Genomic DNA, 13,184 nt, shown 5'->3' with positions numbered 1-13,184 from the left:
TGACAACATATCTCTAAGTTTTGGGATGTTCGAGATACTTTGAAGTTGTGAACCTTTTTGTACCATGTTAGGAAGTCAGTAAAATTGAAACATTGAAATTTTTAGTCATCAGTGGAAAAGTCAATACATTGAACCATCTGACTTTCTTTCAAACATTGATTTTTTCTTTAACCTAGACAAAACATTCATAATGTACTGTCTTGGATATCTATTAGATATCCTTAAACCTTTAACACATCTAAGACTGAACTCTTGATCTTCTGCCAGTGTACTTATACTTCTTTAGTATTCCTCTTTTGGTTAATAGCATCTCTATCCTTTCATTTGCTTGTCCCAAAAATCTTGGAATCATTTGGTACTTTTTTCTCTTATATTTCTTTTGGTACTGGATTTAACCAGTGACTAAGGAGCACTTAACCACTGAGCTACATCCCCAGACCTTTTTATTTTTTATTTTTTAATTTTGAGACAGAGTCTTGGTAAGTTGCATAAGGACTCATGTAGGTTGTTGAAGCTGGCTTTGGATTTGCCATTGTTTTGCCTTGGCCTCCTGAGTCGCTGGAATTACTGGCATGTACCACCATGCCCAGCTTCACCTCTTATATTTCATATCTAATCTATCAGTAAATCCCTTAATTTGATCAGAATGTATTCAAATCCACCTGTTTCTCATCAACTCCACTTCTTCCTTACTAACCTGAGCTGACACTCTCTGACCTAAATTTTTGCAGTAAATTTCTCACCAGAATTTTATAAGGAATAGATTCTGCCCTTTACAGAATGTAAGTCAAATCATGTCCCTTCTACCTAAAATCCTCTAAGAACTTCTTATATCTCTCGTAAGCTAAACAGAGTTCTTATTATGAACTAGGAGACTCTGACCCTTTCTTGCCTCTTCTCACTTCTCTGACTTTACCCCTCTTCCCCTTGTTCACTCTGCTCCAGCTATACCCATGTACTTGCTGTTTCTTGAACATAACCAGGCATACTTCCTCTGTCGGGCCTTTGTACTTGTTTCCTCCCCCCAGAATTTTCCTCCTGTGTAACCATTTGGCTGGCTTCATCATCAGACTTCTTTTTTCCCTCCTAAAATGTCACCTTTGAGAAACCTTTCTTTATACATCACTCTTTTTTTTTGTGGTGGGTGGGGATTGAACTCAGGGGCACTTGACCACTGAGCCACATCCACAGCCCTATTTTGTATTTTATTTAGAGACAGGGTCTCACTGAGTTGCTTAGTGCCTCGCTATTGCTGACAGGCTGGCTTTGAACTCTCGATCCTCTTGCCTCAGCCTCCCGAGCCACTGGGATTACAGGTGTGGGCCACCACACCCGGCTATACATCATTTTTTAAAAGTTTATCACATTAGATGTGGAGATGTATAGCTCAGTGGTAGAGGATTTGACTAACATGTATGAGGCCCTGGGTTCAGTTCCTATCACCACATACACAAAAATAAATTTATTGCATTAGCTGAGCACAGTGGTGCACGCCTGTAATCCCAGCAGCTTGGGAGGCTGACAGGAGAATTGCAAGTTCAGGGTCAGCCTCAGCAACTTGTTGAGGCTCTAAGCAACTTAGTGAGACCCTGTCTCAAAATTAAAAATTAAAAGGACTGGGAATGTAGCTTAGTGGTTGCCCCTGTGACCCCCCCAAATAAAAAAAGTTTATCATACTCCCATCTTCCACACATAACTGTCTTCCCTACTTGTTTTCATACCACTAACTACCATCTAACCAACTGTTTTATTTATTCTTTTGCCTCTCCTAAAAGCACTGTTGATTGTTTGATTCATTAGTATATTCCTAGTGCCACAGTATTTGATCCATAGTCATGTTTAGTTAATATTTATTGAATAAATGAATTCACAAGTATAAAAAGTTGAAAAATACAAAAGAGTTATAGTGATAAGGCTCCTTTGCACCCTTGTTTCCCAGCCACTCATTTCCCTTTCTAGAGGTCACCTTTCTTTTTTGTTTCTTCAGTGTTGGGGATTGAACCCAGGGGCATTTAACCACTGAGCTATATCCTCAGCCCTTTATTTTGAGACAAGTCTCCATAAGTTTCCTAGGCTGACCTTGAACTTGTGATCCTCCTCTATGGCTGGAATTGCAAACGTGTACCACTGTATCCAGCCACCATTGTTTCTTTCATTTATTTATTTTTTTTGTGGGGGCGGTAACCTTTCTTTATACATCACTCTTTTTTTTGTGGGGGGTGGGGATTAAACTCAGGGGCACTCAACCGCTGAGCCACATCCCCACCCCTTTTTGTATTTTATTTAGAGACAGGGTCTCACTGAATTACTTAGTGCCTCACTATTGCTAAGGATGGCTTTGAACTCGAGATTCTCCTGCCTCAGCCTCCCGAGCCACTAGGATTACATGTGTGCATCACTGCACCCAGCTGCCACCATTGTTTCTGGAGTGTTGTTTCAGAAATATTGTCATGTATACAGTCCCCCCACATTTACACAAATGTTCTACAACTTGCTTTTCACACTTTATATGTCTTGCAGGTCATTTCAAACAAGTATTTAAATATGTTTCTCGTTCTATTTTATGATTAGTGGCTGAAATTTGATGAACTGCAGGTGATTGCAACTAGACAACTGGGTTGCTTCTCTTCTACATAAATAACTTTAAAAAAAAAAAATCTATTATTCCCCCTAATCCCCATACTCCATACCCATATTGGGGATTGGACCCAGAGGTGTTTTAGCACTGAACTCTCTCTCCAGCCCTTTTTAAAAAAATTTTTTTTAGTTGTCAGTGGACCTTTATTTTATTTACTTACATGCGGTGCTGAGAATCAAACCCAGTGCCTCACACATGCTAGGCAAGCAACCTGCCACTGAACTACAACCCCGGCCCCAAATTTTTTTCATTTTGAAACAGGGTCTGCCTGAGTTGCTCAGGCCAGCCTCTAACTTGAGATCCTCCTGCCTTAGCTTCCTGAATTACTGGGATTACAGCCCTGCGCCACCATGCCTGGCAATAGTTACCCTTTTTTATTTGTATTTGTTCATATTCTCAGTTGTTTTCCTTTTTAATTTTTCCAGGATATTACATGGTTACATGCTTTTTTTAAAAAATATTTTTATTAGTTGTTGATGGACCTTTATTTATTTATTCATATGCAGTACTGAGAATTGAACCCCAGTGCCTCACACATGCTAGGCAAGTGTTCTACCACTGAGCCACAACCCCAAAGCAGTTACATGCTTTTGATAGAGATAATGATTAGTAATACTTTGGGTGCAGGATTATCAAGTTTACAAAATCTACCCCCACTTCCGTTCTGTGATGTTAGGAATGTCACTTTCATCTGTGGGCCTATGTTGTGCTATCAGCTGAAACAGATAAGAAATGCATGATAGGTCTCTTCAGTCACTTAGGTGAAGTATCTCTGCTGGCCAGAAAAAAATTTGAAAACCCCCAAACTAAATAATCTTTTTCAATCAATTATATTATTTTGTGAACTCTGCAGTCTGCACACCTATGCTTAACACAAACCTGAATGCCAAAGGTATTTCTTAGGTCATTAAGTCTCTTGAGGCACACGGATCCTTATGTACTTTTCTTTCATAAATGCAAGGCAAAATATGAAAGGTAGAGGAATCTAAGGTACTAAAATTATCAACTTTTTGTTCTTCCTCCAATTGTGTAAGATACTCTGATAACTATGAAATTTAATGAGATAGGTAAGAACTTGGAAATGGCAACTGTGATATGGTTTTTTGAGTGCATTTCTCATGGCATCTCAGTCAAGCTTACCTGTATTTGGCAGGGAGTAAAAAACAAGGCCAGTCTACCCAACTTTCTTGACCACATCATTGCCTCAGTGGTAGAAAATAAGAAAACCTCAGATGCTTCAAAGCGGGCATGCAACTTGACTGATACCCAAAAGGAAGTGAAGGAGATGGTGATGGGGTTAAATGTGCTAGACCCCCATACTTCACACTCCTGGCTCTGTGATGGGAGGCTTCTGTGTCTTCATGACCCCAGCAACAAAAACAATTGGAAAATCTTCCGAGAGTGTTGGAAGCAAGGCCAGGTAAGTAAGAACAGAGCTATCTGCCTGCCTGCCATAGCTAACAGGATAATTCCAGGCTTCTGGGGGAGAGCTTTCACCAGAGAGATTTAGACATAATAAGTGTATTTTTGATATCCTTGCTACTTTGAAGTTATCTTGAATTTTTAAAATTAAGGGAATTTCTGGAAAAAAAATACATTAAGTATCATTTTATTTCTAAGCTGTACAACTCTGTGTTCTTAAAAGGGCAGCTGAAATTACTGTTAGGTGTTGAACTGGAATTGATAATATCTTAGGGGGAAAATCCTTAAATGTGTTATTGGGTAGGGTGAAGGAATGGGTAGAAAAGAGTGGTACTTTTCTAGGTAAGTGTTTGAAGCTCCCATAAGTTGTGATTTTTATACTTTAGCAACTGCTTAAGCAAGGAGGATATTAGGGAATTGTCTAGATAGTTTTTCACTTATAATTTGAGGAAGTGTTCTCAAAGTTGAATTTGTCTGCTTATCTCAAAGTAGTGGGTAGATACCCGAACAACAGAAATTATTTCTGTGGCATGCCTCCCAGGGTGAGAATCCAGTATAATAATGAAGTAGAAGCATTTCCATTCACTTTAGCTGATGTGTTAAAATCCATAAATCTTAAAACTGTAAAGGAACAATAGAGTTTTGTGGAGAAGAGCTCTCCCCCAGAAACCCTCCTGTTTGACCCTTTAGCCATGGAGCTAATGGTATTTCCTAAATAGCCCTGATTGTATTTTTGTTTCCACAGCCAGTGCTGGTTTCAGGAGTACATAAAAAGCTCAAGTCTGAACTCTGGAAGCCAGAAGCTTTTAGCCAGGAATTTGGAGACCAGGATGTGGATTTGGTGAACTGCAGGAACTGTGCTATAATTTCTGATGTGAAAGTTCGGGATTTCTGGGATGGCTTTGAGATAATATGCAGTAAGTAGCTTTGATATCAAGTTGACTAATGGTGGAGTGGGAAGTAAGCATCTACATGCCCAGCTAAGTTCCTGCAATAACAGATTGTATCCTCTTGGCAGGAGGAACCTTCTATCTGGTGCTGAACATTTAGCTTGCATGGTAATCCTATGGCTTCCCAAAACAGGCCAGGCTTTAACCTGTAATATTATAGGGTATGTGAAACATTTTTGCTCAGAGGAAACCAGATAGAATTCTATGAAATTTAGAAATGTGGCAAGTATGTAAGGAAAACAAAGCCCACCTAACCTAGTCCATTATGTGGACTGGGTTTACAAGTCTGAAATAAGAATGGTTTATCTTGTACGTAGTCACTGGAAAAATGAGCAGCAGTCAACCCTGCAGATGTTTGTGAGAATACTATCTGTCTTCCAGAACGACTAAGATCAGAAGATGGGCAGCCAATGGTGCTCAAACTCAAGGATTGGCCTCCTGGGGAAGATTTTCGGGACATGATGCCAACAAGGTTAGTGATGTCTGGTGCCATTTTCTGAGAGTAGTGTCTGGGCAAAGCCATCACTGAATAATCACAGATAATCCCAGAGAAGTGAATTTTGCCTCTTTGCTTTCTTGCCCTTTAACAGCTAAGTCTTTCCTGCCCTTTTGTAGGTTTGAAGATCTGATGGAGAACCTTCCTCTGCCAGAATATACCAAACGAGATGGCAGGCTCAATCTGGCCTCTCGGCTGCCCAGCTACTTTGTAAGGCCTGATCTGGGACCCAAGATGTACAACGCCTATGGTATGAGGGAGAGACCAGAATTGCCCCTTTTGGGGATTGCTCATTTCACTTACAGAAGATCTTTGACCAGGGTCACGGGTAAAGATGATTGAGGGCAAATGACAGGTATTATAGAAGTTAAGGTGTCCAGGATGATTTTGAATATGTTTGCTTTGTCATACTGATTTGTGTAACATGTATATGGGCCCAGTCTGTAAGCTTGTATGTTTCCAAGAATTAGATCATTTCCTCTCAAAAATTCTACTCAAGGAGACATAGTCTTAGTTTTAAAAGACTTGATAAAATAGCGGCAAAAAAGGCTGAATACCAAAGGCTAGAGATGTGACTCGGTGGTAGAGTGTGTACCTAGCATGAGCAAAGCCCCAGGTTCAATTCCAACACTGCAAAATGAAAAAAAAAAAAAAAAAAAACAGATACCATGCCACCTAGCTAGTACTTTGTAAAGTATAGAAATTACCTTTGTGTAGAAATGACCTAAATTGCCGTGTAAGTTGAGCTTTATCTGAATGTCCCTAATGCCCACACCTATTTTGCTTTTAAAGGAGGTACCATTTTCAGGGAGTGGATTAGTTCCATGTCTAAAGCTAATGATAGTGTCACCTGTGCTAGAAATCAATCTTTTATTTATTTATTTATTTTTTAGTTGTAGACTGACACAATACCTTTATTTTATTTATTTTTATGTGGTACTAAGGATTGAACCCAATGCCTCCCACATACTAGGCAAGCACTGTACCACTGAGCCACAACCTCAGCCCTAGAAATCAATCTCAGATGGTATAAGAGAGATGAGAAGAATGATTATTTTTTGTTTGTTTGCTTGCTTGCGGTGCTGGGTATCAAATCCAGGGAATCAGGCTTACTAGAAAAGTGCTCTACCACTGAAATACAGCCCTAGCCTCTGATTTCTTGATAAACAGAGCAGACATACTACACTCCAGTACACTCATTTAAGAATGTCCTCGAGTATATTTTCATTTTAGGCTCTCTGTGAATTCTTCAGAATATTTTCCCTTCACCTTGCATATTTTCCTTAACTCTTTAGGCTTGATAACTGCAGAAGATAGAAGAGTTGGCACAACAAATCTTCACTTAGATGTATCTGATGCCGTTAATGTGATGGTGTATGTTGGAATCCCCATCGGGGAGGGTGCTCATGATGAAGGTATGTTTTCTAGAAAAACTGCTTCAGGTGATGAGGCTTGACTTCCAGTAGAATTGAGCATTTTCCTCCTCAGTCAGGAACAGTGTCTTTTTCTTTTTTCTTTCTCTTTTTATTCCCTCAGTGACTTTTTCTTAAGTTTTTACCAGGCCTGATATATAGTAGGTGCCTAGTGGATGTTGCTAGAGGAAGAGTTGTTCTAGCAGAGAAGAGTGCTACTTGTATTTCTTTGACTAGGAAGTAGCCTCCCAAGAGGAACAAAGAAAGGACAAACCTATCTACTTGGCCATCAGCCAGATCAGCTGTGTAGTGTAGCATTAAAGTGATACTTTGCTGTATTTGTCCTCCTTGCCATCTCTTATGCTGTCTAAATGTTTATCTCAAGACACTAAAAAGTGAGGTGTGGTCCCCATTGTAATAATGGCCAGATGGGCAGGATACCTTAGACAGCAGTTCAAATCTCAGTGTTAAAATTAATGTACATTGCTGGGTGCAGTGGCACATGCCTGTAATCCCAGTGGCTCCAGAGGCTGCAGCAGGAGGATGGCAAGTTCAAGACCAGCCTCAGCAACTTAGTGAGTCCCTGTCTCTAACAAATAAAAGTGGGGGGTGGGTTATATGGCTCAGTGGTTGAGCACCCTTGAGTTCAATCCCTGGTACAAAAAAAAAAAAAAAAAAAAATGTTCATTGTGGAAGTTTCAGAAAAATGAGAAGTTTTGAAAAATAAAATGTTAAGGTTTAGGAATATCAGTATTTTGTACTTTGGCATTTCTTACTATACATTTGTATTTGATGCTGCATACCTGTAGACCCTTCCATATGTTGTGGGTTTTTGTGGATTATAATAGACAAGCATTAGAAGCCAACTCTGTTAACTTGACAGAGAAGCTTTATAGACTTAAGTCAGCAAAATCCTAGAGTTTCAGGTGGTCTTGCAAAAATATATAGACTCCCCCTACTTGCAGTAGGAAATAACCCACAAGTTAAACATAAGCAATATTTATTCAGTTTGAGCAAGAAACATGTTTTAAAGAAACTACCACAAGGGCTGGGAATATAGTTCAGTGATAGAATTCTTGCTTAGCATGTGCAAGTCCCTAGATTCAATCCCCAGCACCACTAAAAATAAACACAAACTCGTACAAATTTTTTTTTGAAAAAGAAACTACTACAGGCTGTGGATGTCAGCTGTAGAACTGGTATACATGAGGCTCTGGGTTTGAGCCCAGGGACTACAATAAAAGAACTATGCTACCAAAAATATGAGTCTCTATTAAGTAAGAAAGGTTTAGAGTTAGTCTTCCTGTGTGTGGGGAGCTTAGACCAATTTGAATTTTGATCTTTCTTTTGGTGGGGAAAGGGATACTGGGGATTGAACTCAGGGGCACTTTACCACTGAACCACATCCCCAACCCTGTTCTGTATTTTATTTAGAGACAGGGTCCCACTGAGTTGCTTAGGGCCTCACTAAATTGCTGAGGCTGGCTTTGAAGTCATGATCCTCCTGCCTCAGCCTCCTGAGCTGCTGGGAGTACAGGCATGGTACAGGCGTATGCCACTGTCCAACTTTATGTTTTCATCTTTGAGATAGGGTTTTACTAAGTTGCTAAGACTGGTCTTAAACTTGAGATCCTCCTAACTCAAACCTCCAGAGTTACTAAATTACAGGCATGTGCCACTGTGCCCAGCTCATGAATTTTGTTTCTTTGATTCTTTGCTATATAACTCCAGAGAGAGAGAGACAAGATCAACCTTGTTTGATTTGGACATTGTACTTCACTCAGAAATATTGAAATGATTAGTTACATTGAAATTGTCAATTTGCTTGTTTCAGAGGTACTCAAGACAATTGATGAGGGAGATGCTGATGAGGTGACGAAGCAAAGGATTCATGATGGAAAAGAGAAGCCAGGTGCTTTATGGCACATTTATGCAGCCAAGGATGCAGAGAAGATCCGAGAGCTGCTTCGAAAGGTATGCCTCTTGGTGAACTGTGCTCCCAGCTCTCAAATTTAGGATCTAGAGACTGAGACAACCTGTCCACAACTTATCATGTGAAGTCCATAGGTATTAAAGACTTAGTGGCCATGGAATCTATTGTCAGAATACCCCGAAGTCCTGAATCAACATCCAGAGCATATTAAAGAGAGTAAACCAGAAGCATTGGCCCCTACCAGGAGCACTGCTATAACAAGTTGGATTTATCCTGTTAGTGATTTTTATGTATGACAGCATGATGCACACCTGTAATCCCAGCTACTTGGGAGACTGAGGCAGGAGGATTTTAGCAATTTAAGGCCAGGCTGAGCAATTTAACCAGACCTTTGCAAAAAGAAAGGAAAGGAAACAAAGAATGAATGAAGGTGGGGATGTAGCACAACACTAGAGCACTGTCTAGCATGCACAAGGCCCTGGGTTCAATTCCTAGTGCCACCAAAAAAAAAAAAAAAAAAAAAAAAAAAAAATTATGTATTTACAGTAGTGCCCCCTTATCCAAGGGGAAACATTCAAAGACCCTCACTTGAAACCACAAATAGTACCAGACCCTGTATGTATTATAGTTTTTGTCTATACATACATACCTGTGATAAAGTTTAATTTACAAATAAAGCACAGAAATTAACAATAACTAATAATAAAGTAAAACAGTATAACAATGTACTGTATTATGAATATGGTCTCCTTCTATCCCTCCTTCCCTTCTTTCAAAGTATCTTATGTCCTCTTTCCCTCCCTAACCCACCACCGTACTAGGGATTGAACCGAGGGACATTCTACCACTGAACTACATCCCAGCCTTTTTAATTTTTATTTTGAGATAGGCTCTCCCTGAGTTGCCAGGGATGGCCCATAACTTAGGATCCTCCTGCCTTGGCTTTCTAAGTAGCTGGGTTACAGGCATGTAAACCATACCTGACATCTTACTGTACTTTCACCTTTTCACTTAAAGTCCTTTATGGGCTGGGGTTGTAGCTCAGTGGTAGAGCACTCACCTACCATATGTGAGGCACTGGGTTTGATTCTCAGCACCACATATAAACAAATCAAAAAATAAAGGCCCATTGACAAAAAATATAAAAAAAAAAAAAGTAAGGTTCTTTATGACTTCCCTGACATATCTGAATTGCAGCATCACTGCTTTTGCACTTGGGATGATTATTAGGTTATAAAGGGTATTTGAACACAAGCACTGTGATACTGTGAAAGTTGTTCTGATAACAGAGCCAATAGGTGACTAATGGACAGTAGTATAGACAGCCAACGTATGTACTCTGGACAAAGTGATGATTTATGTCCACGGTGGCATGGAGCTGGACAATGTGAGATTTCATCACACAGTACTCTTAAGAGCACACAATTTAAAATTTATTAATTATTTCTGGAATTTTTCATTTAATATTTTTAGACTGTGACTGATTACAGGTAGCTGGAACCACAGAAAGTAAAACTGAATAAGTGACTATTTTTCTATTTTGCATTTTGATCATGACTTCAGGTTGGAGAAGAACAAGGCCAAGAGAATCCCCCTGATCATGACCCAATTCATGACCAAAGTTGGTACCTGGACCAGACTCTCCGTAAGCGTCTCTATGAGGAATTTGGTGTGCAAGGCTGGGCCATTGTGCAGTTCCTGGGTGATGCTGTCTTCATACCTGCAGGAGCCCCACACCAGGTATTTTCCAAATTGGTGTTGGGCTCTACAGCTCCATGGGCTTCCTTATTTCTGCTTCTTTTTCTAATCTGGCAGAATTCAGCTGATTGCTTCACCACACCACAACTTATTGTTTTGCTTTTTAATTTTCTTTCTTATAATTTTATTTATTTTCATAGTGATTCCACCCTTAGGTATTAATTTTTGAAAGCATATGCCTACAAAAGATTTGTATGCCTATATTCACAGCAGTTTTTTTCAGACTTCTTAAAATTGGAAGCCACCCTTATATTCTTCAGTAGGTAAATGTACAATCCAGTTGTAGTTTATCAGTGTAGTAAAATGCCACCCAGAAGTATACAGAAACAGATTATAGATACAACAAATCTGAGAAGCAACAAATCACCACTTCTGCTCTATTTTATTGGCCACAGACTAATCTTGTTATTTGTGAGAGTACTGCACACAAATATGAAGGCCATGACTACTAGAAGATTGGGATTATTTTAGATGCTGACTGCTACAGGTATTTTTAAGGGCAAATACCTAGTGAGTAGTAGTGAGTACAATACAGGGTGTCCAGAGTAGGGCAGATAAGTGAGGCTTGGAAGAAAGGTCAATGTTAGATTATGATGAGGACTTTGACTTTATGTGGCAGAAATAAAATCCAGCATTGTTGCCAGGCACAGTGGTGCATGCCTGATAATCCCAGCTACTCAAGAAGTTAAGGCAGAAGGAGTGAAAGTTTGAGGCCAATCTGAGCAATTTAGCTAGATCCTGTCTCAAAATAAATAATTCAAAAAATGAAGGACTGGGGTGTAGCTCAGTGGTACAGCACTTGCCTCACATTTGTGAGGGCCTGAGTTCAGTTCCTCAGTACTTGGGGAGAGGTTCAGACCTGGCATTGTCCAAAATTAATTGTAAAGGAACTCATCTGCAGCAATGAGATTGCAGATAATGTGGGATAAATCTCTTTTACAAGGACAGAGTTTTGGAAGTAAGACTAGAAAATATATTGTCCTTTTGTGTCCAAAAATATGTATGCAATTGGCTTGATTAGTATTTGTATGTCTGTTGATGTTAGTGGATACTTTGCAAATTCTGTTGCCAGCACACCATTTAATCTGCTCTGAGCAGCTCATAAACAAGATTCCTTGTAATTTTAAATCTTGTTTCAAATTTTTCTGACTTTTTTTTTCCCCCCAGCCTTACACATACTAACTCTGCAGGCACTCTACCACTGAACTATGTCCCCAACCCCTTGGTTTTAAAAGATTTTTTGTTTTTGGAAGTAGGGGTCAGATCAAGAGGCTGTTTACCCCTAAGATATATCCCCAGACCTTTTATTTTTTATTTTGAGACAGGGTCTTTATAAGTTGCCCAGGCTGGTCTCAAGTAGCTGTGATTACAGACATGTGCCACCAACACACCCAGTAAACATTTTTATTTATAAATTTATGTGTTTGCACTTATAGTGTTTCTGTATTTGTTTTTATGATAAAAATGAAGAACTAGGTGTGGTGGTCCCAGCTACTCAGGAGGCTTGGACAAGAGGGCCACTTGAGCCTAGGAGTTTAAGACGAGTTTGGGCTACATGAGAGTCTCCAAAAGAGGGAAAAAAAAAAGGCAGGGAATGGATAGATTATATAGTTGTTTTGTTTGTTTTCTATTATTATAGATGTTTTCCATGAGTTATTGAATCTCTAATGTCTGATGTTTTACCTCTGTACTTCCCCACCCCTGGCACTGCCCCCAGGTTCACAATCTATACAGTTGCATAAAAGTAGCAGAAGACTTTGTATCTCCAGAACATGTGAAGCACTGTTTCCGCCTGACTCAGGAATTCAGGCATCTCTCCAACACTCATACAAATCATGAGGATAAACTGCAGGTAAATAACTTTTCCTTCACTGTCATTTTATCCCATGATCACATACACACAGAAGGCACATTCTCCCCTCTGAGGTTATTCTCTAGTAGTCTGACAGGAGTAAAAATGACTCAGGGAACCCCAACTGGGCCTATGGAGTCTTCCTTTCAGAAACATCTTATCAATCCTCAGTTCTCTTCAGTTGCATTTGGAGAATACTCATCTTTTATCATAATCATTTCCAGCCAGGTGTGATGGCACCTGCCTCTAAATCCCAGCAGCTCGAAAGCCTGAGGCAGGAGGATTGCAAGTTCAAGGCCAGCCTTAGCAACTTAGTGAGACCCTGTCTCAAAATAAAAAGGGCTGAGTATATGACTTAGTGGTAAAGCATCCCTGGGTTAAATCCTCAGTACTGCCCCCCACAAACAAAAACCCTCATCATTTCCAGCATGAAAGACCCGTTTCTCTTCCCTTGGAAGGTGTAGTGTTTTGAATTTTAGTAATTGACTAGACACGCCTCCCTAGTCAGCACTAAGGCAGTGTGAAGAAGAGGTGTAGGCCTAAAATGATTTTGTTTAGCAACGTTCTGTGCAGATTCTATTTTTTCAAGCTGTCCTAGGGATTGCAGTCCCTGTCCCTGAGAACTGCATTTGTAGGCGTGAAAATTATTTTCCCCTTATGTAGCTGAACTGGATGTTCACATAAGATTTTTTTGTGGTTTTGAAATAGATAGGAATTTTAAGG

The 13,184-nt window shown here is 39.7% G+C and overlaps 1 protein-coding gene across 3 annotated transcripts in view; it reads left to right on the top strand.

Annotated features, from left to right (window-relative positions):
• KDM3B (lysine demethylase 3B) overlaps positions 1-13,184 on the top strand; it is a 76,183-nt gene that overhangs the window by 58,863 nt on the left and 4,136 nt on the right. For 2 of the 3 annotated variants that reach the window (XM_079143936.1, XM_079143934.1), the window contains 8 exons: positions 3,792-4,058; positions 4,806-4,977; positions 5,392-5,482; positions 5,626-5,756; positions 6,802-6,921; positions 8,753-8,892; positions 10,415-10,591; positions 12,327-12,461. In XM_079143936.1, coding sequence (XP_079000062.1) covers positions 3,792-4,058; positions 4,806-4,977; positions 5,392-5,482; positions 5,626-5,756; positions 6,802-6,921; positions 8,753-8,892; positions 10,415-10,591; positions 12,327-12,461 — 1,233 coding nt within the window. The remainder of the gene's footprint in view (positions 1-3,791; positions 4,059-4,805; positions 4,978-5,391; positions 5,483-5,625; positions 5,757-6,801; positions 6,922-8,752; positions 8,893-10,414; positions 10,592-12,326; positions 12,462-13,184) is intronic. The other variant, XM_079143935.1, reaches the window with a different exon arrangement.

This window comes from Sciurus vulgaris (genome assembly GCF_902686455.1).
Source record: "Sciurus vulgaris genome assembly, chromosome: 6".
Lineage (NCBI taxonomy): Eukaryota > Metazoa > Chordata > Mammalia > Rodentia > Sciuridae > Sciurus > Sciurus vulgaris.
The sequence above is the reverse complement of the archived record's forward strand: the minus strand, read 5'-3'. Positions and strand labels throughout refer to the sequence as shown.